Below are 27,926 nucleotides of genomic sequence, written 5' to 3'. Positions count from 1 at the left end.
ATTTATCACCATCAACTTGAAGTTTGCGTCATAACTTCTCCTCAGCTGCCGGTGTTCTGCCAAAATGTCCTACATCGGCGAAACGTCCTACATTAGTCGAATTTGACACCTAAATTACTACCGTGTGCTCTAAACTTGTTTTGTTTAGATGCATACAGGAATAACGTACTAAAGAAATGCCTGCAGAAAATACTTAAATGTAGTTATGTCAAATAAGGACGGTTTAAATACGCTACGTGACTAATGTGGTCAACTGCTTCAAAGCTAACACAAAAAAACACAATGGTTAAAAGTATGAGAGGGTAATACATGCAAAAAGTATCTTTGAGGCTGTGAAAAGGTTCTAAATAACTAAATAAAAACAAAAATAGTGAGTACTCGCCGCTTCCAACCGATGTGCGCATGCGTGTGAATGCATATGCAAGCGCCCTGAGCATTGTGTAGGACGTTTCGCCGCGTAGTAAGGAATGGCCAAACACCGGTTAACCTGGCCAATCTTCGACCCACTTTTCTCCAAATTGTCGCGAAGTTTCTCCATTTTCGGTTATCTCTTCTATTACCGGTATTTTCTTCTCTTTTCCTTCTTACCACTTTCTTCTTCGTGTCAGGGGTTCGCTTTGGCCGCCCGAGTCGCGTTCAGCATTCGATTCATTGATGACTGGCGCCATCAAGCGTCGTGAATGGGTATATGTCTAGGCCGCAGTTTTTTTTTTTTTTTTTTTTTTAAGGCCGCAGTTATAAGACGACCTCCTCTTTTTCAATCTTATTTCAGTGCAAAAAACATCGTCTTATATTCGGGCCAATACGGTATATATATATATATATATATATATATATATATATATATATATATATATATATATATATATTTGACTGACAGTGTCATAAAAATCCGGTCATAATTTATTTTTACCCATCACTTACATTTTTAAAATGATAATAATGACATATTCAATAGTATTTAGTTTTCATTCATTTTTAATTAATATTCTGTCCGAACAAGCTTAACAAAGGCAAAAGGACAGCGGAGTGCACCAATCAGCGACGGGCAGACGTGCCGTTAGCAAAGCGACGAGGGCAGGACGAGGGACTTGTGCGCGGAAGTAAACATACGAGGAGAGCGGAGTTTATTCAACATAGCTAGCGCGAGACAGACTGTTGTCAATGACTCGTGTCGATGTGTTTTAGCTCATTTAAAACTGAATTTACCGCGGATTGGAACATATTCTCGGCTCTCCCGTTCGCCATCCGTGTTGCTGTAGAGACGACTTTCGGCACGTAAGAGTGACGTTGCTCGTGAAGAACACGTCACGCAAATAAACAAATCTGATTGTCGATTGATTTTGTACCTACTCAAGAGGCCGTTAATGGGCTGCGTCCCAGACTTTTCTCTCAGTGTTTGAAAAATACATGGAGAACTGTCTGGCCGTGCCAGGCAAACACTCAGTTGCCTTGACATTTTTCCGAGTAAGGCCAACGACGTCATGCATCAAGAAAGACAATAGCTAATTAATATGCTCACTCGCCACCCTGTGGTCTGGGATGTGAATTGCAACCTGTCAAAATGACAGATGGACGTCAATTTTTTCCGTCACCGTTTTAAAAAACCGGTCAACGACGGAAAATATTCGGTTAACGCGACCCCTGATATAGTAGTGATATAGTATATATACACACATATATACATACGTATATACAGCATATATATATATATTATATATACACACATATATACATACGTATATACAGTATATATATATTATATATACATAAATACAGTGTATATATATGGGTGTGGGTGTGTGTGTGTGTGTGTGTGTGTGTGTGTGTGTGCGTGTGCGTGTGAGTGTGTATATACAGTCCTGTTACTATACCTGCTATATGGTTGCTTTACGGGAGCAGCAGGCAGAAAAACCTCAAGTGGTCATACTTACATACCTTTTGTGTAGTTAACCTGTGGAGGCAGTACAATTTATCTGCCAAGTATCCTTCTGTGTTATTTCTTTTTATTCAAACCTGATTATAGTAGATTGAGAGGGACGGGAGTCTCCTATATTGTATTATTAAAAAGCTTTTTGGTGAATGTGACATCCGGCGAAGCAGATTTGACATGACAGCCTTCATAACAAGTTCAAGTCTGAATAAAACAACGTACAAAACACAGGCAAGTGATTTCAATGCTGATATTTTACATTGGATAACAACCGAGAGCAATACGATTTTCCATTTCATCTTGCAGAAAAGTAACAGCTTTTGTCAAAGGAATTTGCCTCACATGGTAATTGCCATTCAGAGCATGAAAGCACATGTATATTTTTGCTCCTGGAAAAAGCAAAACAAATCAGCCCTTTTGGGCAATGAAGGCAAGGGCAGACACTGACTCCTGCTCCACCCTTATTTTCAGCAAAGTACCCTGAAACCATGGCTCTGATCAATCTTGAGTGGCGGAAAGACAGGAGTTGTATAATGCAAACACGCGCACACAAACACACGCACACACAAAGAAATACATGGCGATCCTTTATATAACTCACCTTGCCTGACATACAGCCCACAAATCCCTTCCTATTGGCTCTTTTTTTAGATGATTTCTGGTCAACGGTGCCCCCGCATCACCCAGAGACAACAATGTGTGTACCGAAGCAATCATGCACTCCTCACACTAATCCGTGAAACCCGTGAGCTATTCCCCAAGAAAGTCGTGCACTGACAGCACCCTGCTGCCCCATGCATGGTGTTACATCCATCACTGCTAACATCTTTATCCATGGGACAGATGGATTGCAGTGAATGCGCATTGTAAGGCCCTCATAGAGGAGAACATTTTAGGGTGTTGCAGGCAGAAAGAGAACAGGATGAGCAAGAGTGAGAATATATCTGGCTGCTTTTCATTAAGGTTGACTGACAGAAGGGATAAGGACCATTAGCATCTTGTTATGGGGAGCTAGGGAAATAGACCCAGTGAGAGATTGTGCGGAATTAGCTGAAAGCTGAGCCTGAGACACATATTGTAAATCAAAACAAATTGGGAGAAAGAAAATGTAGGATAAGTATTTTCTTTTAGAGGTACGGATGATAAAGCAAGATTAAAAAAAATATAGCTCGTGAAATAAATAAGTTATAAAGGTCCTTGTGCAGAAAGGTGAATGAATACAAGTCTCTGCAAAAGCTGGCCTTGTAATATCTACTGAGGTCCAATGGTGCAGTGGGAGCAACAAACAATTTCAACACAGTGTAAAACCCCAGAGACCGTGTGTGCAACACAACAACGGCATACTATATGAGAAAAATATTTGTCCTCCTGCAACTGAGGTGTTGCAAACTCTCCTTCAAAGATGAACCTCAATTTTTGTTTTAATGTTTATTCAGGTAACGGATGGTGCCATGTTTTAGTAGCACAAATAATTTACCCGAAAAAAGGATTTCTGCAAAGTCAATACTGGAATGAGATAATAAATAATTGAAAGGATTTGGGAGGTGACACAAATCTTGCACAAATACACACTTTCAAATAAACTCCCTGCATTTCGGTGGTCAGTTGAGAGGTCATTTATAATTCATCGGCAGGTTGAAAAGCAGTGGGAATTGTGGAAGGATTTATATAGGGATCTTGTAGCAGTGTCAAACACTTGCTTTTTAAAGGCCCATTTCTCTATGCCGTTAACCGGCTCTCTTCCTCGTGAGAAATGAGAACATTAACTGGGACACGGACACGGTGCACTCTGAACGGCCCCGCTAAGCCCTCTGAGCTGTAACATTTCACATCTGAGCTGCGCTCCTTACAAGTGGCCCTGACACCCCAATGCATCATGGGAGGACTTCAAGGGAGGTAGGGTTGGGGCAAAGTGTGATAAGTCTCAAAAACAGATTGCGTCTGAGGGCGTTTCCATTAACAACCTCACAACATCAGTGTTACAACTGCATCTTGGGGCTCAGGCAGCTGGATGTGGTTTATCAACACATTCATCACAAGGAGCAAAAATGAGCATTGATTGGGAGCTTTTTCAACAAAAAAAAAAAAAAAAAATCAACGCATCTATTTAAAATTATGACCGTCAGGCAGATTTAGTCTATTTTGCAAATGCCTTGAGGCACTGCTGACTAAACAAACCACTGCTTACTCCCACTCTTGCTCGCCTTTTCCTTATCTTGCCCGTGCACCCATATCACCCAATTAATATGATGTCTTCTTATTTGTCAAATACATTATTTGCAGTCTCTGTGAGTCTTGTTGGCTGTACCTTGAGCTTTTATTTAGCATATTTCTTTTCCATACATGAAGGTCAAGGTCTTACAGATACGTATGTCTTTGAGTAGGGGTGTGACAAAATATCAAAATGGTGATATATCGTGATACTTTGTATCCCAAAAGGTTATCAATATGCTCCTGCCAAGAATCAACATATCATTTTAAAATGGTGTCAATGTCGAAAAAACCAAAATAAAAAGGAACCAGCAAGTTGCTACCAAAATCTTCCACCATTATAGTGTCTCAGTTAAATCTAAGGGTGCATTGATGGTGCACAACGCCCAATCTATTTAGGCTGGCAACGTTCGTTCATTCGAAACCAGAGCATTCAGTCATTCTGTCCGATTTTCAGTGCATTTACAGGTCACCTGCGGTTCATTTTAGGGCATTTACAGGTCATTTTCGGTTGAGTTTGAGTCACTGCCAATTTATTTGGGTGGTTCCCAGGTCACTTCCTGTTCTATAACTCAAAATAAACAGGAAGTGACACATAAAATACCCCCAAATCAACAGGAAGTAACTGAACATCAACAGGTAAATGACTTTAAATGGCCCAAAATTACTTCATTGCCTGGCATTGGCTGCCACTGACGGCCATAGACATTCAATCCGTTTGAACCGGGAGGGATGGCAGCGAATGAACGAATGTTCATTCGCTGCCACCCTCCCAGTTCAAACGGATTGGACGTGTACTAGTGATAAACTCATTCCAATTCACAGCAGAGGCCTGGTTTTCTGTTTATTAGTTGTTTGTAGAATATCCTAGAATGATTTCCTGACCAATGTATCGATAATCGTTGTATCGCGATATCGTCAGATCATCGTTATTGTGAGCTTTATATCGCAAATCGGATCGTATCGTGAGGTACCAAGAGGTTCCCACTCCTACCTTTGAGTGTGTGTAGGCAAGTCTATTTGTGAGACATAAAGAAGACACTCTATGGCTGTAAAATGTAAAACAGATGACCTCGAACTGTTAAAGATTTGCTACGAGACTGTTTACTATGCTAACTATGAAAATGGAAAAAAGTTTACAATGGATTTACATTTACATCACTGTAACATATTCCATTATCCATATTCCATATCGGATTCGAAAATCTTGTAGAGTCAATTAAATACTTTACCAAACCGAGAATCCGTCTTGCGACTCACCAGTGGATGTGTGAACTCTGGAGCATGATCGTTCTTGTCTGTGATGGTAATGGTTGCAGTGGCTGTTCCTGTCAGGCCCACCTCACTTCCTGCCATGTCCTTGGCCACAATCTCAAGTTCATAGGTTGTGGTTGGCAGAGTCTGAAAAAAACAGAGTGCTGTAAATCTAGAAATGTGGCATGCATGGACGAATCAGAGAGCTAAATATATAAATGGAATGGAATGGAAATTCTACTCTTACTCTCAGTCATACGGCACAACTAAACCTATAGTGCCTTGCAAAAGTATTTTGCCCCCTTGAATCTTGCAACCTTTCGCCACATTTCAGGCTTCAAACATAAAGATATGAAATTTAATTTTTTTGTCACGAATCAACAACAAGTGGGACTTAATCGTGAAGTGGAACGACATTTATTGGATAATTTAAACTTTTTTAACAAACAAAAAACTGAAAAGTGGGGCGTGCAATATTATTCGGCCCCTTTACTTTCAGTGCAGCAAACTCACTCCAGAAGTTCAGTGAGGATCTCTGAATGATCCAATGTTGTCCTAAATGACCGATGATGATAAATAGAATCCACCTGTGTGTAATCAAGTCTCCGTATAAATGCACCTGCTCTGTGATAGTCTCAGGGTTCTGTTTAAAGTGCAGAGAGCATTATGAAAACCAAGGAACACACCAGGCAGGTCCAAGATACTGTTGTGGAGAAGTTTAAAGCTGGATTTGGATACAAAAATATTTCCCAAGCTTTAAACATCTCAAGGAGCACTGTGCAAGCCATCATATTGAAATGGAAGGAGCATCAGACCACTGCAAATCTACCAAGACCCGGCCATCCTTCCAAACTTTCTTCTCAAACAAGGAGAAAACTGATCAGAGATGCAGCCAAGAGGCCCAATATCACTCTGAATGAACTGCAGAGATCTACAGCTGAGGTGGGAGAGTCTGTCCATAGGACAACAATCAGTCGTACACTGCACAAATCTGGCCTTTATGGAAGAGTGGCAAGAAGAAAGCCATTTCTCAAAGATATCCATAAAAAGTCTCGTTTAAAGTTTGCCACAAGCCACCTGGGAGACACACCAAACATGTGGAAGAAGGTGCTCTGGTCAGATGAAACCAAAATTGAACTTTTGGCCACAATGCAAAACAATATGTTTGGCGTAAAAGCAACACAGCTCATCACCCTGAACACACCATCCCCACTGTCAAACATGGTGGTGGCAGCATCATGGTTTGGGCCTGCTTTTCTTCAGCAGGGACAGGGAAGATGGTTAAAATTGACGGGAAGATGGATGCAGCCAAATACAGGAACATTCTGGAAGAAAACCTGTTGGTATCTGCGCAAGACCTGAGACTGGGACGGAGATTCATCTTCCAACAGGACAATGATCCATAACATAAAGCCAAATCTACAATGGAATGGTTCAAAAATAAACGTATCCAGGTGTTAGAATGGCCAAGTCAAAGTCCAGACCTGAATCCAATCGAGAATCTGTGGAAAGAGCTGAAGACTGCTGTTCACAAACACTCTCCATCCAACCTCACTGAGCTCGAGCTGTTTTGCAAGGAAGAATGGGCAAGAATGTCAGTCTCTCGATGTGCAAAACTGATAGAAACATACCCCAAGCGACTTGCAGCTGTAATTGGAGCAAAAGGTGGCGCTACAAAGTATTAATGCAAGGCGGCCGAATAATATTGCACGCCCCACTTTTCAGTTTTTTATTTGTTAAAAAAGTTTAAATTATCCAATAAATTTTGTTCCACTTCACGATTGTGTCCCACTTGTTGTTGATTCTTGACAAAAAATTAAAATTTTATATCTTTATGTTTGAAGCCTGAAATGTGGCGAAAGGTTGCAAGGTTCAAGGGGGCCGAATACTTTTGCAAGGCACTGTAACTAACCTAACTGACAAAAAGCTCAGGTATTCTTTGGCATACTACACCATCGGACAAAGGCTTTGAGATTCACTATGCGGGATAGTAAAACGTCTCAAAACCTATGACAGCAGGTGTATACTGCACATGTGCATAAGTACGTGTTAATAATACGTATGTTTTCCGCTCTTAATGTCTTCGTCTGAAAATGACTTCGACTACATCATGTAAGAACTGTATTTCACAAATGACATAGACCTACATCGGTTTTCCAATATGCAGTACAAGCCTGAATTACAGCCCCACAGCTCTAGTTGAAAGAACACTCATTGTAAACATGGCAATGAAAATATAATATACTGTCTCCCACCATACAGTGGAATCCATTACATCCACAAAATGACTGCACTCTAATCCAGGAAAGAAACATCCTCTCCCTGCAGAAAGTGCTGATGCAGTACCCGAGTAGCCAGTAAAGAATCGTTCTCTATTACTCTGAAAAGACAACATTATTTAAAATGCTACGAATGATAATACTCCGACAAATCTATATAAATATATCCGGAAACTGCAGAGTTTACAGTAATGCGCGTACAGTACTGTGTTTAAACTGGCCATATGAATGATTGATTTAAGGTTTTCAATTTTATACCAAATGTACTCAAGAAAGCATGAAATCCATGACTGAAAAATTTACTCCTTAAGCATGAGTTATTGATTTACTGTGAATGAAAATAGCATTTTATGCCACAAAAATCCGTCGTATGCTAAAGATATTTCTGTTGTTACCATTGCTACAAGACAGTGAGGGCAATATAAAATGACCAATTTAACGTAGGCCACTTTAAGCTTGCTTTGAAGCGACGTCTTGTTACACAGCATTCCACCAGAAAATGCTTTGAATGGGCTAAAGCTGTTTTCCTCAAAATAGATTTCTTCTTGAGCTTGAGTATAAATGCCAGAATAACAATGAAACATGTAGTGAGAGGATTGCATCTGCAAGAATCCCTTTATATGCCATAATTCATGGCGGACAAGAACATTGTGTCAAGTGAGCAAATAACTGAACATAGATCCTGCTAACATTTGTGCTTCACTATGCTATACAGTATATCTATAGTTTCTTCCAACAGGTGCTAGAACAGGATGCTTCAGACACACTGGTATCTGAAGCCAACATACTGCGATATCTAAACCGGAACACTTGAAGTGCCTATGACAGCAAAAACCATGTTTTTTCATATTTCACGTGGTATTTTATGCTCCTGAATGAAATTGACCGCTTGGATGTGTGTGGAAGCGATTGTTTTATTTATTCAATTTTTTTAATCCCGCGCCATGAAAATGAGTGACTTCCGGCTCCAGTCTTGGGTTGAGGATGAATGCGAATGTGATGTCACCTGGGTCAGCATCTCACAATACAGCATTTCTTTACAGCATGCAGATGGACTGCGGATTCACCTGATTTTGCGGATTAATTCGTTTATTTTTCGCATCACATCAGCCAAATGTGCGGCAGGGTTTTGTAGCTGCACCAAGGAGAGGCGTATGAGCCTTTTTGGGTTTCATAACGTTCCCGTTCACCCCAAAAGAAGACCGACAATGATTTTGCCCTGTCGTACTGAATAAATGCATTTTTAATATTTCATATTCCATTCTGCACAAGACTGTTATTTGTCATGACCATACCATTTATTTAGCAACTGGGGAAAATACTTAGATAAAAAGAATATCCTGTAAAAATATTGGAGTAGAAAGATTGAAACAATGACATTTTGCTGCTCTCTTCGTCGCATTTTCCTCATTCTGAATAATTCCCCCTCAATGGGTTGAATTCTAAATCAGATGAAATCGTGACCCTGCCGACATTATCTTCCAGAAGGGGGTTGCTAGAGCGGTATAACGACAGGCAGGGGCTAAACGGCATATAAAAGATTAATTTCTCGTAATCTGTGCTTTGCCAAATTGTTGTATATGGTCGAATCGTCTCAAAATATGATTCTAATTCACATAATAATGCTACTTAAGATTTTTTTTTTTTTTTAATGCTGTCACAGGCACTTTAAGGTATAGCAGGCTGCATGTTGTCAAAGGTAAATGTAAAGGCATTTAGCTTTTCTTGTTCCTGAATTGTGGTGTCATCTCCTGTTCATTAAAATAATAGAACCTGTATAAAGAGAAAATCAACGTTTTTCTTCCTCAACATATAAGAACATCACTGCCATTGCCTCCTTGGTTCTTATTTAAATTTAATCAATTGCACTTGTATCAAAAGACTAGAGCAAAGGTAAGAACTAATGGCTGAAGGCCACATTGTCAAACAACTCATAGACATCAAAATTACTTGACTGGACACATTTGGCATTCACTGCGGCCCGCCTGCCGTAGGTGGCTGTATGACTCAACCTAATTTATTAGATATCGGTGGGAGTGAAACTTTCACACATGCGTTTGAGCACAATGGACCGCATACTAACAAGAAGGATTGTCTCAGGAGTGATTTGTTCGAGGATTCAATGTAATTATTATATTTTTTGTGCCATGCATGCATTTTGAAACATTGTGAAAAAAAAATTAATTGGAGAAATGAGCAGCTCCTTACCACGCAATATTTACGTAAAATAACTGCCAACTGCCCGGTTTTTGCTTTTAACCAAAAATCGAGACTGTTTTATGTCCATATCTATAAAGAATTCAGTCATTTAAGCACTTATTCAACAAGAATTTTCAATGGAAAAAGCCAATGTGGCAGCCCCCTTTTCATAGCAAAGAGCTAACAGACTAGTATCATTCTTCGAGATAGTTACGTAAAGTAAATTCAAGACTGTTTTACGTCCATATCTATTAAGAATTCAGGGATTTAAGCATTTATTCACAAGAATTTCAACGTAAAAAGCTCTTTGTTGTGGACTTGTGGTAAGGCGGCGCCTCAGTGAACTTAAAGACAAGCCACACATTTGCAATATTTACGTAAAATAAATGCTACTTGCACGGTTTCTTTTGCTTTTAACCAAGAATCGAGACTGTTTTACGTCCATATCTATAAAGAATTCAGGGATTTAACCATTTATTCCCAAGAATTTCAACGTAAAAAGGTCTTTGTTGTGGACTTGTGGTAAGGTGGCACCACAGCAGAGGTTGCGCTAGACTTTTTCGTTGTCTGTCATTTTGACTGACAGGGTCATAAAAATCCGGTCATAATCTATTTTTACCAGTCACTTAAATTTTTTAAATGATGATAATGACATTGTGGAGACCCTTTGTTTGGCATAATTCACCTTCCGTACTTGTGTGTCCATTTGGCCGAGCGCGTTTACCGGCTACGACAGTCACGTGACAGAGACACTTAAGAGCCGCGCGCGGTCCCCTCTCTATCCACTCGCTCTCGCTATATGATTGGCCGAAGAGTCGAAATACTCTCCCGTGAAATGCATGTTTAAAAATGTTCTCGTTGTTACTTCTTGCGTTCGCTTATAAGTGCCCATTTAAAAAGGAAAAGCGATGGATGATACTACACACAGAGCGTATTATTAACAAATGTTAAAGTTGTATAATCATATAGCGAGAATAAGGAACGTCACTGACAAGCGCAGGCCCCCGCGAGTGGATAGTGAGGGGTCTAGGATAGTGCGCTTACAGCTAACAAGACTCTTAACATTGCATACCGCTTCAACATATTCAATAGTATTTAGTTTTCATTCATTTTAAATTAATATTCTGTCCGAACAAGCTTAACAGAGAATCAACACCGTGCCATCATCACACATCAAGCAGATGAGGTTACATATGGAACAATGAAATTAACAGTTCACCTGCTGTGGCCTGAAGGGAGTCTTACACCTTCCTCCTGGTGCGCATGGACTTGAATTGCGTGCCCGCTTGTGCAGTCCCTGTTTTTTCACCTCTTTTATCAACACCATCGTCGTTTTGGGGCTTTTTGAAGAAACTTCGGACACTCAGTTGCCTTGACATTTTTCAGAGTAAGGCCAACGACGTCATGCATCAAGAGAGACAATAGCTAATTAATAAGCTCACTCGCCACCCTGTGGTCTGGGGTGTGAATTGCAACCGGTCAAAATGACGGATGAACTTCAGTTTTTTCCGTCACCGTTTTAAAAAATCGGTCAACGACGGAAAATATTCGGTTAACGCGACCCCTGCACCACAGTGAACTTAAAGACGAGCTGCACATTCGCAATATTTACGTAAAATAAACGCTACCTGCAAGGTTTGTTTGCTTTTAACGTAGGAATCGGGAATGCTTTACGTCCATATCTGTAAAGAATTCAGGGATTTAAGCATTTATTCACAAGAATTTTCAACGGGAAAAAGCTCATTGTTTTGCTACGACAGCCATGTTGGTTTTTATATCTCTAGATATTATTTTAAACATTTCTGTGTCCATATTAAAAACCAGTCAGCTTTTACGTGTTTTAATTTAGGTAATATTTCAATCTAATGACTTTCAGTGAAACACCGTGGCCCTACACCAACCCCTACGCCGACGGCAACAGGCAGATCTTCGTCTCCTTTGACCCCGTGCACCTTTGGAAGAACATCTACAGCAGCTTCCACAACAACTGGTGTGCTCCCCAGGTGTCCTGGGCTGAAGTAAGTGGCCAGCATTATTCACTTTATAAAAAATATAAATCAAAACACCTATTTTTCTAAAACAAACATGTTTTTGAGGAGCCTGAGAGGATGAGGACGGCACGATTCTCGAGTCGGAAGGTGCTGGCCAGGTGGGAGAACTACAAGTCTGTCAAGGCCCGCTACAAGTTGACCCAGAACATGCTGGCGCATTCTTCGATCGAGAAGCAGAGCGTCGGGCTCATCATGACGGTCATCAACCCCAACACGGTCGCACGGACAAGGAGGAACATAGGAACACACAGGGCCGACATCCTAGAGATATTCCAGAGGACAAGGGAGACCTAGAGACGGGCCGGGCGGTCCTCAAGCGCCCATCTCTCCCCATTGCCCACATGGCGTCCTTCGGAATGTCGCTGTGGGACTCCCTGATGTGCAGGAAGCACAAGAGCATCTGCTAGAGTTCCTGGCGGTCCCTCTTTAACTGTTTTGGTGAAAACTTCTCCAAGAATGTGAATTCAGAAGCGAGGAAGAACAAGGCCTTAAGAGTGGCCGGCTGGCAGGAAAAGGAGCACAGTCGAGGAGGGCCGAAAGGACACAGCGAGAAACAGGGACTTGTACATAAACGCATGGCATAGAAAAAGGCTATGTGATTGTTGAAAGACGAGGCTCACATTCTGGTAACACCACATCGATTATTTGCACTGCCTGAATTATAGGGCTATCTCATACGCATTTCATATTTATGTTTATTTAGATTTCATACTTGCACGTCACTTTTGAGAATTTAACATCCTCCACTGTAAAGGGATGCTCCACAATTTAATTGTATAAATGTATAATGATAATAAACAGCTATTCTGTTCTATAATAAATTTTAATTGTCTATAAGATTTATTAATAATCTAGTTACATATTATTTATAATTGATTCTGCATGTTTTCCTCAAGTATTGAGTTTCTGATGTTAATTGAGTGATTTATTAGCTGTCTCAACTTAAACTTAAAAAAAATTAAGTTGCTATTTTGGTCAAAAACTTATATGATATGTTAAATATTGCTATTGATCCTGTAAATATAGATCAATATAGATTATCTCTGCATTTGGTGATTTTTGTGTATCTGGTGTAAAATCTGAGAATTTTATAGCCATTTTAAGTTTGTTATACTTATATAAAAAATAATTAATCGGGGATTTTATAAGTGAACGACTTTGAATTTTTTGATGCCGCTGCTCATGGAGACTCATATATGGCTAAGGTAGGTGCCTGTTTTGGTTTTAGGTCGGTAGAAGCTTTGGTTTTGAAATATTTGAATTTGAAGCTTTTGAAAATAGGCCCCCTACAAACGGCCCCGTCTCCCGTGTCCTGTCAAGTATCATGAAGTCTATGAACAACTTTATTTAGACCTAGGCAATTTTGATGATATATTGCAAGCACTATTATAAGATTAAATCTAGCCTCAATATAACATGTTTGATTACATGTTCAAAGTAAATAAACCCTTGCTTGTTTTATTTTTCTACTAAAGTGTGAAGCTTTTCATGAGGCCTTTAAAACTAGGATGCTTTTTCGACAACAGTTATGGGCTAGTAATCAAGTCGAGCCCTGCTTGGTTTTCGGATGTCATTGAAAAACGAATGGCCAACGCCATCCATTATTTTCTACCGCGTATCCAGTTTGTGCATGACCTTGTGGGATGGAAAGGTAGACCCTGGACAGGTCACCACTATTTCAAGGGCACATGAATTATATTCAATTTACACTCACAATCTGGGTCTGGGATGGGTTATCTAGCCTGTTTCATCAAAAAGAAGCAGGCCATCTTAAAATAATTTTTGATCAAGTGAGTCCCAGCAGAAAGAATCTTGAAAGAATTTGAAAAATAAACTAATTTCATTTTTCTGCTGTTTAATAGTGGACAAAAACATCAACAAAGACAAATAATTCCAGGAAGCAGGAAAAATTGCGATGAGTAGCCATTTTTAAATGCCTGAAATGTTTTAAACAATCAAATGCAAGTATTTCAAACAGTCCGCTATCAATTATCACTCATGACGTAATTGCGATGGCAATGTTGTTTACATGCAAGTCATCACTTCTATAATCACATTTACTCGAACAAAAACAGTACATGAAAAGGAGTATGTTGTACATTTTGTCCTACTCATGTTGCTCTGGGTAAGTCTATCTTGCCACTCTTTCATTTGGTGTAGCTATCTGCTGCTTCCAGTCTGCTGCTCTGCAGCTATGGTACCACTCAGTCGTGTAGTGTATAATTATTTCATACACGGATTTTATTCAGAAAAACAATATTAAAAAAGAAGAAGGAACTGTCACTGGCAAAATGTTCAGCTTTTGACTGTACCAGGAGAACGGAAGGTACAGTGGGGCAAATAAGTATTTAGTCAACCACCAATTGTGCAGGTTCTCCTACTTGAAAAGATTAGAGAGGCCTGTAATTGTCAACTTGGGAAAACCTCAACCATGAGAGACAGAATGTGGGGAAATAAACAGAAAATCACATTGTTCGATTTTTAAATAATTTATTGCCAAATTAGAGTGGAAAATAAGTGTTTGGTCACCAACGAACAAGCAAGATTTCTGGCTGTCAGAGGTCTAACATCCTCTAACGAGGTCTAACAAGGTCTAACGAGGCTCCACTCGTTACCTGTATAAATGGCACCTGTTTTAACTCATTATTGATATAAAAGACACCTGTCCACAACCTCAGTCAGTCACACTCCAATATCCACCATGGCTCCAATCAAGTTCTCACCCAGTGGCGTCAAAATGATAACAAGAACGGTGAGCAAAAATCCCAGAACCACACGTGGGGACCTAGTGAATGACCTACAGAGAGCTGGGACCACAGTAACAAAGGCTACTATCAGTAACACAATGCGTCGCCAGGGACTCAAATCCTGCAGTGCCAGATGTGTCCCCCTGCTGAAGAAAGTACACGTCCAGGCCCGTCTGCGGTTCGCTAAAGAGCATTTGGATGATCCAGAAGAGGACTGGGAGAATGTGTTATGGTCAGATGAAACCAAAATAGAACTTTTTGGTAGAAACACAGGTTCTCGTGTTTGGAGGAGAAAGAATACTGAATTGCATCCAAAGAACACCATACCCACTGTGAAGCATGGGGGTGGAAACATCATGCTTTGCGGCTGTTTTTCTGCAAAGGGACCAGGACGACTGATTTGTGTAAAGGATAGAATGAATAGGGCCATGTATCGAGAGATTTTGAGTGAAAATCTCCTTCCATCAGCAAGGGCATTGAAGATGAGTCGTAGCTGGGTCTTTCAGCATGACAATGATCCCAAACACACAGCCAGGGCAACAAAGGAGTGGCTTCGTAAGAAGCATTTCAAGGTCCTGGAGGGGCCTAGCCAGTCTCCAGATCTCAACCCCTTAGAAAATCTGTGGAGGGAGTTGAAAGTCCGTGTTGCCCAACGACAGCCCCAAAACATCACTGCTCTAGAGGAGATCTGCATGGAGGAATGGGCCGAAATACCAGCAACCGTGTGCGAAAAGCTTGTGAAGAGTTACAGAAAATGTTATTGCCAACAAAGGGTACATAACAAAGTATTGAGATGAACTTTTGCTATTGACCAAATACTTATTTTCCACCATGATTTGCAAATAAATTCGTAAAAATCAAACAATGTGATTTTCTGAGGTTTTTTTCCACATTCTGTCTCTCTCTTGAGGTTTACCCACGTTGACAATTACAGGCCTCTCTAATATTTTCAAGTGGGAGAACTTAATATAATTAGTATAATTATTGGTTGTATAATTAGTGGTTGACTAAATACTTTTTTGCCCCACTGTAAATCCAATATTAGGAGGAAAAGAGATGCTGCTACATGGCCTTACATTTCCCTCATCTAAAGGTTTCATCTACATCCAAAATGGAAAAAGAGAACGAAAGCGACACCAGAAGAAGTATAATAACTTTAGTTTGCGCCTATTTCATTTTTGCTTCTTTATACATGTGTTCGAGTTTATGAGCGTTTACCGACTGTGTTCTGACAGTGCCTGCTAATGTTGCCAACGATGTGCACGAAAATCACAATATTTGTCATTGATAACAGTGTTTAACATATATGAGTATGATAAACAATTATTCTCCTCATCTCCTTGATGTCTTGATCGCTTACAAAAATTCTTCTTCCAATGAAGATGCTATTTCCAACTGTTGTCTCTGCTCAAACTGGTTGGCTCCACCGAGCAGCCACTATCACATCCGATACAGATTTGAGAAAAGACTTATCGCTCGAACTTAGGAACTTCATTCGGCATTTTAATTTACGTTGTGACCCAAAATCGCTTCGCTGGCATTCTGACATCCTGGCTGACAGTCTGTAAACTGTAAACCATAAAAACATGGGTGTATCTGAGTGTCATTTTCTCTTTTTATACATTATTCTTTTTGTTATCATATATCTAAGAAATTTGTGACAGTTATAATTACATTCATTGGGGAACCATCCTTAACATGATGGTCCTGCTAAAGCTGCTGCCCCCGCGACCTGACCCCGGATTAAGCAGTTGATGATGGATGGGTGATATAATCAGACACTGGGAGGGGGGGATCTTTACCAGCAAAATCAGTTTCAGATTCTTTTAATTTTTGGGGGGATCTTTTCACTCATTCGCTACAATTGGAGGCAACACTTTGATGGCAGCCACTGAGTGAAAGGCAAAGAATAGTGGGATGGATCAATCACATTTTTGCATACAGTACATATAAAGTTATAGTACAGGTTCCAATTCAATTAATACTTGAATAAACTCACAAGTTAAGAAACAGTACTTTAATAGCTTTAAATGCTTGGGAATTTTATGTAGACACAATTCAAGCCCCCAGGCTTGTGGCATCTCCTCAACTCTATCCATTAAAGCAGCTGCTCCAGGGGAGCTGGGAGAGAGCCTGAGACAATAAACAGGTGTTCCTATCAATAGTTTGTCACACATGGTGGCAGCAGTGAACCTCAGAAGCTTTTGATTGACCAAATGCTGTGAAAGCAGATGGTTCTCTACAGACCTGTGAATCTAATGCACAATTACACACTTCATGAAGAAAAAACAACAACCCACAAATACACCTGTACACAGACAAACACTTTTGCCCTCCAGCTGGAGAAGAGCTGGGCCCTAGGGTTCCTGCAGTCTCTGTGGTGTCTAAACACATTGCACATGGTCTCTTCTGGAGCTTGACAATGTCTTAATGAGACTTTGCAGAGTCTCAACTCAATTATGGCATCCCTGCCAGTGCTTGGACAGGAAAATATGTTGCTGTTTCCACAGTGATAGAGTTACAGCAAGTGGGAATTTTCTCTGAGAATGTGAAAAGTGAGAACGGAACTGACAAGTTGTTGATTGAGATTGAGATATTGCCAAACACTTAGTTGGACTACATAAAAAAGAAGACAAGCAGATCATTTCAATTATAAGTCAGGGTTTTTTCCCCTCCATCAAAATTCTCCATTGAGATGGGAATGAGCCACCATTGCACTTGACTTCTGGTGTTTTACGTTTACATTAACACTGCTAGGCTTATTTTTCCTGTAACATTTCATTTCACATCGTCATCAAAAATTTGAAGCCACAATTTGAGTTTATTGATCTGTTTTAAATAGATTGGGTGTCTATTGCTGTCTATCAATGGCACTGAAACATGATCAGTCACTGCCAGTCAGTGAGAAAAAAAGGTTGGGAAAAGGTAATGAAGTGGCGCGCACCGCATGCTATGACAAGCCTTGTTTCAGAGACTTCTGATCTAAGAATGACATTTCCGACTATCACACTGAGCCTTCAAAGGATTTCATCAAATCCGTTGAGTATGGACTGATACCCGGCACAGAGCAATGAGGAAGGAGGGGTTGTCAGGAAGTTAGTCAGGAATGGTGGATAGGTAGGAAATGGACAAGAAGAAAATTCCACATGAGGTTCTGCATTTAACTGGCTGTGCAGGTACTGTTTAATATGATAATCCAATTTACAGGGAGTGCATTGTCTCCTACGGCCTTTTCTAGCATTTTCCATTTGCTACTTCCTTTCAATAGGCAATGATGACACCCATGGCATGCAAGGCTTGGAAGAAAAATCCAAGCAATCACATAAAAAGCAACTTTTTGGTATTCCAAAAATGAAACACTGATCTATCACAGCCTAGTCTTTACTAGCTTCTGTCTTTATTCTCCTTTACTGCTTCCAGAACATTCAAAGTGAAACAGAATCTGTTCCGCTACATTGGCCAATAGTTGTAGTTGTTAGATTCACTCAATGTAAGTAACTGGCAAACAGATTAAAGTTACCCCAAAAAAAAGGAAGCAGAAATTTTCTTCAAATGAATACAGTAGCCTACACCTGAGCTTCCATAAAGACAGGAAACACTGTGGGTGTGTGTGTGTGTATGTTTTCATGATGAATCTCAAAAATATGGCAGGTGAAATGTATTAAGAAATATTTGAGCTAATGGGAAATCTACTGTTCATGTTTCCCCATATAGATTTGTATGCTCAATAGCTCTATCTATGATAGTGTTACTATGACAAATGCAATTAGAAAATAACAAGCCAATATATGTCAAAATCCAGTGAATGAAAAGTTTCAACAGACAGTCTGCGACCTGATTTCTAACGTATAGTGGAAAAAATTAAGCATTCAAGTTCTCCCTCTTAGAAATCATGGAGGAGTCTGAAATTGTCATTGTGGGTGCATGTCCGCTGTGAGAGAGATAATCTAAAAAGAAAAATTTAGAAATCACAATGCATGATTTTAAAAAAAATTATTCGTGTGATACAGCTGCAAATAAGTATATGAAAACCTGTCTATCAGCTAGAATTCTGACCTTGAAAGACATGTTAGTCTGCCAATTAAAAGTCCACTTCCACTCAATGTATAAAGACATTGAGTGCATAAAGACACCTGTCCAACCCATACAATCAGTAAGCCTCAAACTTGTAACATGGTCAAGACCAAAGAGCTGTCCAAAGACACGACAGACAAAATTGTTCACCTCCACATAGCTGGAGAGAGCTACGGAGCAATTACTATGCAGCTTGGTGAAAAAAGGTCCACAGTTGGAGCAATCATTAGAAAATGGAAGTAGCTAAACTGACGGTGAATCTCAATTGGAGTGGAGTCCCACCCATGTAAGATATCACCTCGTGGGGTCTCAATGATCCTAAGAAAGATGAGGAATCAGCACAGAACTCTACGACAGGAGTTGGTCAATGACCAGAAAAGACCTGGGACCACCGTTTCTAAGGTTACTGTTGGTAATACACTAAGACGTCATGGTTTGAAATCATGCATGGCACGGAAGGTTCCCCTGCTTAAATCAGCATGTCAAGGCCCGTCTTAAGTTTGCCTATGACCATTTGGATGATTGAGAGGAGTCATGGGAGCAAGTTTTGTGGTCCGATTTCAGTAAAATATAACTTTTTGGTCAAAACTCCATTAACCGTGTTTGGAGGAAGAAGAATGATCTCAAGAACACCATCCCTGCTGTGAAGCATGGGAGTGGTAGCATCATGCTTTCGGGTTGTTTTTCTGCGCATGGGACAGTACGAGTGCCCTGTATTAAAGAGAGGGTGACTGGGGGCCTGTATTGTGAGATTTTGGGGAACAACTTCCTTTCTTCAGTCACAGCATTGAACATGGGTCGTGCCTGGGTCTTCCAACATGACAATGACTCAAAGCACAAAGCCAGGAAAACCAAGGGGTGGCTCCATAAGAAGTATAACATGGTTCTATCATGGCCTAGCCAGTCTCCAGACCTAAACTCAATAAAAAAACCTTTGGAGGGAGCTCAAACTCCATGTTTCTCAGTGACAGCCCAGAAACCTGACTGATGGGTGGGCCAAGATCCCTCCTGCAGCTTGTGCAAACCTGGTGACAAACTACAGAAAACGTTTGACCTCTGTAATTGCAAACAAAGACGACTGTACCAAATATTAACATTCATTTTCTCAGGTGTTCAAATACTTATTTGCAGCTGTATCACACAAATCAATCGTTAAAAAAAATCAAACATTGTGATTTCTGGATTTTTTTAAGAACATGCACCTACGATTAAAATTTCAGACACCTCCATGATTTCTAAGTGGGAGAATTTCAAAATAGCAGGGTGTTCAAATATTTATTTTCTTCACTGTATTAAAGAAACACAGTGTTCAAACAGTTCAACTAGAGAGCAGCTCTGCAAAACAGAGTTCAATTGTAGAAGAGAAGCCTTACATCCCCAAGGTGATGTTCAAAGTACTCTCAAGTGAGTACAGTATTTTTTTTCTTCATCTACCATTACAACTTAATTTCTTTCAGACATATGGTGTATATACTTATGGATTCCCCTTTGGCTTGAGGACAGCAAGTCTCAAAAGGTGTGCTGAAAGAATTAGACAAGCACCAACAAACAAAGCCAATTCAGTTAAACTAATTAAAAATGTACCTAGAAACTAGAAAATAACATGAAAATGACAGGATTACATAGAAAGCTCGATATTTTCAGCATGTGGTTCCCAGCAGGTGTGCCTGTTCATGCACTTTATGGATAACTGGTAGCCTTTCTAAACTGAATAACAGGAGAAAAAAACATACTTCCCCACATAACACAATTCTTTGTTAGCTTTTCCCAAAATTCTGAATGAGGACTCAAAAAATGACACAGGTCAATTTTGATCTTGTGACTGATTGTAAAATTCAGCTTTTATCAACCATTTATGCTGTTCACACAGATTGGATTATTTGGTAAAGTTGTCCAGGCAGTAGGACTTGAGGTGTATTTGTACTAAGTGTGTTGTGGTGGTTGATACTGTATGTCCACTGTGGCCACATACACGGGTCTGCAGAGTAATTGTCTCTGGTAATTTGGCAGGTTGATGCTGCCTCTGTGAATGAAAATAGCATCCATGATGTATTCACATAATGCGGTAACCTTGTGAAGCCACTCGTAAACTCCACTGCATCTACTGTATTGGTGGCTAGATGAGAGCTGGGCAACTGACATTGTTTCAGGAAGACAACAATATAGGGTGGATATTAATTCTTGATCCTTAAGGTATTTTCTTTTGAGGAATTTTATTGAACGCATGTCACACATGTTTAATTAGCTAAAATTCACATCTGTGGATCTCAAATGGGTTGGAAATGGCCTGAGAATTTTCCCTATGTGGATAAAGCTATACATTTCTATTGATAGTGTGCTGCTGCTGCGTAATCTGTTGAAATATGTTTCGCTGACAGACAGCATGGATGCACGTTTTATCCATTCCTCTGTAAGCATGTCACACGAGTGACAAAAATCCCCTTCTGTGCTGTCTTTCACTTTGAATCCATCCAAGTGGAAAACAATGGCCTCACTTTGCCTTTACCATCCATGCGCATTCGAAAGTGAAGCAGAAATTTGACCTGCTGTCGCCCGTCAATGTCTAAGGCATCGGGTTGTCTTGATCATAGCTGAACTGTTGCTTGTCATCTGACAGCTGCGAAGCGTTCTTTTCTTTCATCTGAATCAGTCTCTCGCTTAAAGAAAGAAGAAAAAAAAAAGAAAAAAAAAAAAAGGAAAAAAAACGTATATATTTTAAACGAGAAGTTCACACTGGAATCTCATTGCACGCAGATAGTACGTAGGGGCCTTGCGTGATGTCAAACATTGCTTTATATCTAGGCAAAATAATTTGGTCAACCTTATGAAACGTTTGTATAAATTGTGCCAATTCTATTTGAGAAAATAGATCAGTGTCCTACTTTCAGCTCTTATATTGTACACTAAGCAGCCACATTAAGTAAAGTCTTCATCCTTCAGCACCATACAATATGATCCAACAAAAGTCTGTGTTTTATGAAGATATTAGGGCTGGGATATCAACACATTAATTTCAACGAATTAGTTAATGAGTTCAAATAATTAACACATTTTTAATTGCAGTTTGTATTCTAAACAACACAGAACCGTAATGCATGGTTTCCTGGAACACTGATTGTGAATAGTTTTCATTTTTCCAAACGACTACCCTAATTTTCGGACTATAAGCCGCTACTTTTTTCCCCTCATTTTGAATCCTGCGGCTTATAGTCCAGTGCGGCTTATTTGTTGATTTATTTGGGTTAATAGGTAACACTTTATTTGACAGCGGCATCATAAGACTGTCATAAGAACACAATAATTATGACATGACACTATCATGGACATTACTGAATGCTAATGACAGATGTCAATATGTGTCATGTGGCATATTATTTCACTAACTCCATTTATGTCCAGCTCAGATCTTTTACGGCCATTCAAAAGTGAGATAATTTGCTGGATGACACTAACCGACCTCTATTATAAGCATTCATTAATGCTTATGACATTGTCATGTAATAATTATGACTGTCATATGAAAGTATTATGGCACCACTATCCAAGAAAATGTTACCAAATACAATAACTAGCAATTAATGAAACAACTGGAACGGTAACTGAGGAAATAATTAGCACAGAACATGAATTTTGATTGCTATTTACATCTGTAGCATCGCAATGCATGCTAGGAGGAATATTGGATGATAACAGTGTTGAAAGCAGGTGGCAGCAGAGGTTGACTGTCTCCTCTAAGGGAGCAGTGATGGCCAAATGAAGTTTTTAGAAACAATAAGGCTTTGCACCCAATTGGTTCAAAGCTTAATGGTGGTTCATTTGGTCTCATGACTATCTTATGATTCCATTGTCAAATGAAGTGTTACCAGTTAATATCTTTTGGTGTAAATATTCCATAATACAATGAGGATAAGTGCGGCTTATAGTCCAGAGCGGCTTATCTCTGAACAAATGCCGTTTTCATGTCAAATTTGGTGGGTGGCGGCTTATAGTCAGATGCGACTTATAGCCCGGAAATTACGGCATTTATATTTGTGATTGTTTAACAAAAGATATCTGTGCAATTCATACTGTTTTTTTTTTCCTTGACAGTCTAAAAGGCATTGCTGTAATTCAAAAATATTTCCTGCAATAGCACTTTAACTTAAGGTCTGTTTGTAAATGAGTTCATTTGCTTATAAACTTTCAATCCATTTAAACCAGGGAGAGAGTTAAGTTGACTTAATGTTCAAAATAGCTAAATATGTTAACGCGGCATCATTTACCATTTCCAACCCACACATTTAGGCCGATTAGTGGTGTGATGATAAGATGTTGGAGCAGTGGTGTCCCCCAGCTCTTTCTGATGAGTCTGAAGCTAATTGGGGTCAAGGTTGGGTTTAAGGTTGCAGTGAGTTGGAGCAGGAAGCACAAGCGTGGCTAATCTAATCAGGTGCACCATCAGAGCACAGGCTAATCACTTCATTTAGTGGGCAGTTATGTTTATTGAGGACTGAAATAGTTTTTCATGACCAGATATCTCTACGCTGAGTGCCGAACATAGACGCTGCATGCTTTTGATTGAGTGTGCTCATGTGAGTCACTGAGTGTGAGTGTCTGAGCTAAGTGCAATCATCACCACGGTCTTGCCACCATCAAAGCCGTTAAAGCCCCATCTGGGAAACGTGCACGCGAGCTAGCGTGTGCACGTCCTTCACAGAACAACCCAGGTGTTGTGGTTAAAGTGTTAATTAGATTAGAGCGTTTCAAACAAGCATGGCCTTCACTTGGGAATCTAGGTGGCAAAGCCATCCCACTGGACCAGTGCTCCCAAACGGTCCTCATAACTGACCAATTAGGATTAATTAATGGGTTACTGGAAAACTTGATTGGTTCCCCTTAACTACATAGTGACCCAATAAGAAGAGATTTCAAGAGGGTACACAGACATGTACGCACAGGATTTGCAAAAACGTTCATCAATTTAATGACTCTGTATATAAAATAGCATTCAAAAGTTAAGGCTGAGTTATTCTTCTGTGGGAGACCTACGCCGTCAAGGCAGACCCGATTTACAACCCTGCGCTGTAGCCTGATGAGGACATCCACAGAATCCTGACTGTGCGTCATGTCAACGCGTGGTGACATGACGCAAATGGACTGTGATTGGTCCGCTCAGACTCTTGTTTCCGGTTCAGCACAAAATCGCCGCCATTAACAAACATTTTTGAGCTACACTCAAAAATGGACAAAGCCGACGAGAGGATCACCGAAGAGGTCCGCAAGTACGACCACCTTTACAAAGTTTCGTGAAGGCATTATAAAGCAATTCGTGAAAGGAGATTGCTGAAAATATGGGGCTGGAGGTCAGCAAATGCATAAAAAATGGAAGAACCTCCGAGACAAGTACAGTATGTGTGTGTTCGGAACCGAATGGCCACACGAAGCGGTGACTCAGCCTGCCAAAAACTGCTAGCTTTTTATCACTGTATGATGAACATTACCATTTATTTTGTTCATATGTTTGCTGTGACTTATTTACATTTACAATTAAAGTATATGAAGACTAAAGCACAGGTTTGGTGTCAAAAAAGTTGTTTTCACGTTTAATTTTCGACATGTTTACACACTTGATACATCATCACTGATTGAGGGTGCCTCGGTGCTTTTGTGGCTTCCCACTGGCTGATTGTAGGACACGGCAAAAAAAAATCGGACAAAATGCTGGACAACACAGCTTGCTGGCTTCCATCTGATGCTAGAATTCGTAATGTGACTGCCAGTCTCTGTTTGGCATCAACAGTCGTACAGACCACCTCCGCAAAAGTCTTCTGCGTCGCCTGCCCCTCAACATTTGTATGATCAACATTTGTTGTTCAGTGTTGATGAGCTGAAGATCCACATTGAAGTGTTCCACCTCCGTTGGCATTATTGTGTAACCGGAAGAAAACTACAGGAAGTCGACAAGAGTCCCCCAAAACCGTACAAACACAAGGCCACACCCCTCCAGTGGCTTAGCGGTGAATTACAGACCAACGCGTTCCCTTGCCACAGAACTACTGAATGCTCATTGATGCCGTAGGGTCTACATCGTCGCTACGCCGTCACCGCAAAGCAGAAGCATAACTCAGGCTTTAGACGTAACCAGGACAAGTTTATGTTTTCAGTTAAGTAAGAAACAACTATCGGCTCAGTGTTCAAATATCAGCTATGAGAAGTCATAGTGTGAGTTTGATGAGGTTGAATGTATGGGATTGGCTTCCTGAAATAAGGGATTTCTCTGAAAAGATGTTGCTTGAATGGCAACATAGGCTGCTCAAATTATAGTTAGCCATGACATGGGCACTAGCATACCCCTACACCATCACAGATGATGGCTTTTGAATTTTGATTGAAAGTTCCGGTATTCAATGTTGGTTTTTGCCACTTACATGCAGTAATTTATCCAGATACCGTATTTTTCGGACTATAAGTCACGTTTTTTTTCATATTTTGGCTGGGGGTGCAACTTATACTCAGGAGTGACTTATACGTGGAATTATTAACACATTATGATATAATTTCACATGTTATTTTGGTGTTTTGCAGTGACACTGATGGTTTTGTAAAGTTGTTAGCATGTTCTTATGTGATAGTTATCTGAATAACTCTTATAGCTATGGCCACGTTCGCGTTCTGCCTTTGGCAGTGTATGTTCAATTGTATGATTGACTTTTTTATCTTGAAATGGATGCATTTAGTTTGTGGCGCTTTCACACCCACGTGAGGGCGCACTTGCACTTGTTTACGTGAAGAAGAGTGCTCACACGCCAGAAAAGAACGGACAGCTACGTAGCTCTGAGTGAGTGAGTGAGTGGGCGAGTTAGCGAGAGAGAAAAGACGGCTGCGAACCTACTTTCATTGTTTATGCTTTTAAATTATCTCTACAGAGGCAACACCTGCGTGTATCATCTTTTCTGTTGTTGTTGTGTGTTTTCCACCCGCGATCGGACACTTAGAGCCAGTTGTGTGGTTGTTTGAACGATGTGCTAATGATAGCGAACGCATGCTAACCTTTTACTTATTACTGTAATAGTACCTAATTATCATTTATTTACGTTGATGCGAACCTGTTGTTGTGCCATCTTTCCAGTTTGCCATGTTGATAATTGCGATGTATGTACACTTTTTGTCTTCCTGCGAAGAAAGAGAAAATGACCATCGGCCTTCCACGATATTTATGTCATCAGTCTTCGCGCTGTGACCCGGGAATTAAACGGCTACTTTCAAACATGCCGCGTTCCGGGTGAGTCCCGGACATTACACTAGGATACCACCCGGTTAATGTCAGTTGACACCGGAGTTTTCTTATAGACATAATGGCTACCCGTTTAAATCCCGGGATTTAACCAGAATTCAGTGTATGTCTGAAAGGGGCTCGAGTTGTTGATTCCCGAAGTTGTTGATTCGAGATTTGGTTGATTCCCGGACAAATACAGAGGCCAAAACTTCCCAAGGGCTTTTGAATGAACAAGTCATTGTTTTACCATCAGCCACCTTTCATTTATATCTATCCATCTGGACTTGAATGATGCACATTTGGCTGCACCTTAATACACTGCATTCCTCACTTCCCTCTTCCCACAAACACAGAATAGTGCTTAAAGTACACTTTGGTATAGATTGAAGAATTAAAACATTTTTTTTTGATTAGGTGACTGAATAGTGAAACCCAATAGAGAGCAGAATTCTTGGTGCGTTGCTCTGAGGTTGAAGCTACTATTCCTGCCAGACTTTGACAAATTATAATTCCCGGAAAATCAAGTGATATTTTTAATATACTGTATCAGCAATTACTGTTTTGTTGTTGTTTCTCTTCAGCAGGGATATAATGTGAATAATAATTAAAAAAAAAAATTAAACATATGATTGTGTAATACCCTATGATGTCCTTAACAATCATTCAGTTCAATGCGGAGGAATTTTCCTCTCACAGTAAAACAATGGTTTTCTTTGTTTCTTATGAACATCTGTCAAACTGCTGTAGAAATAAAGTATGCAGAATTATACTGTACTTGCATCACAACAGTGAGGAGCTTGTGTAGCTTGGTATCAAGGGAGTTTGTGTTCTCTTGGTTTCTTAGAGCATCGACAAACTTCTGAAACACTTCATCAGACACAAATCTGGGTTTAAAGGCTATTTTTCCACACATATCACATCAAGGGTGGGGTTTTCTTTTGGGAAACATATAAGAGCACCAAAAGATTAATAGTTTGAACGATTAAACGGCTTTCACTTGTATAACGCTTTTCCTCCTTCAAAATAGTCAAAGTGCTTTGGCACTGACTCCTCATTCACCTGCTGATGAAGGCGCAGCAGGAGCAACGGGTGGCTCAGTATGTTATTCTAGGATAGCTTAAGGGTCATGAGCGTGTAAAGTGATTGAGCTGAAATTTGTATGTGTATACATACTGTACCTGTTTAGCATTAAAATGTTGCTGCCAATAGTAAGTCACCATATCACAAAAAATATATGCTATGTATATCATGAACTTCAACAACACATTATTATATTTTATAATTCATAACTGAATAATTAGTAACAATTTATCATATCTGTGATGCTCAAACTTTTTCAGAAATGTCTTCATCCACTAGGTTTAAACATATCGAGCTGTACAGGAAAGCTGTACTTCCTCTGGATTACACCTTTCAATATTACATATTATTACTAGGGCTGTCAAAATTATCGCGTTAACGGGTGTTAATTAATTTTTTCAATTAATCACGTTAAAATATTTGACGCAATTAACGCATGCACTGAATGAGCCACTCTCGCATTGCCTCCAACAGATTTCAATGAGGCAGGCCGTTTATGGACATTAAGAGTGAAGAGAATGCCACCGGCCGCTTGGGGGCAGCGCAGCGCCGTTCCATACTAATGTTATTCCTTCTAATAGTGGGAGAATTAGTAGTTGTGAGACGTTTATGCTGTTGCTTTGTGCTCCACACATATAAGTTTGCTTTCTTTAAGTGGAAATTATGTGTCTCTTGTTGTATTTTGGGTAAGATATGCTCAGAGATATATCTGTTATAAAGGCGAGTGGACACAGGCGTTCTTTGGGCTGCGCCGTTTATTGGCATACACTTCTGCAACTCCTTCACAACAAACAGAAGTATCATTTAGTGAAAGCACAACAAAAATAATATTGCTATCGCGCA

General features: G+C 40.0%; 1 protein-coding gene across 1 annotated transcript in view; it reads right to left on the bottom strand.

Moving 5' to 3' along the window:
• cdh13 (cadherin 13, H-cadherin (heart)) overlaps nt 1-27,926 on the bottom strand; it is a 399,871-nt gene that overhangs the window by 103,546 nt on the left and 268,399 nt on the right. The window contains exon 7 of the mRNA XM_057837307.1: nt 5,405-5,545. Within this exon, the coding sequence (XP_057693290.1) occupies nt 5,405-5,545 (141 nt within the window). The remainder of the gene's footprint in view (nt 1-5,404; nt 5,546-27,926) is intronic.

The sequence above is a fragment of the Corythoichthys intestinalis genome, chromosome 5 (genome assembly GCF_030265065.1).
Source record: "Corythoichthys intestinalis isolate RoL2023-P3 chromosome 5, ASM3026506v1, whole genome shotgun sequence".
Lineage (NCBI taxonomy): Eukaryota > Metazoa > Chordata > Actinopteri > Syngnathiformes > Syngnathidae > Corythoichthys > Corythoichthys intestinalis.
The sequence above is the reverse complement of the archived record's forward strand: the minus strand, read 5'-3'. Positions and strand labels throughout refer to the sequence as shown.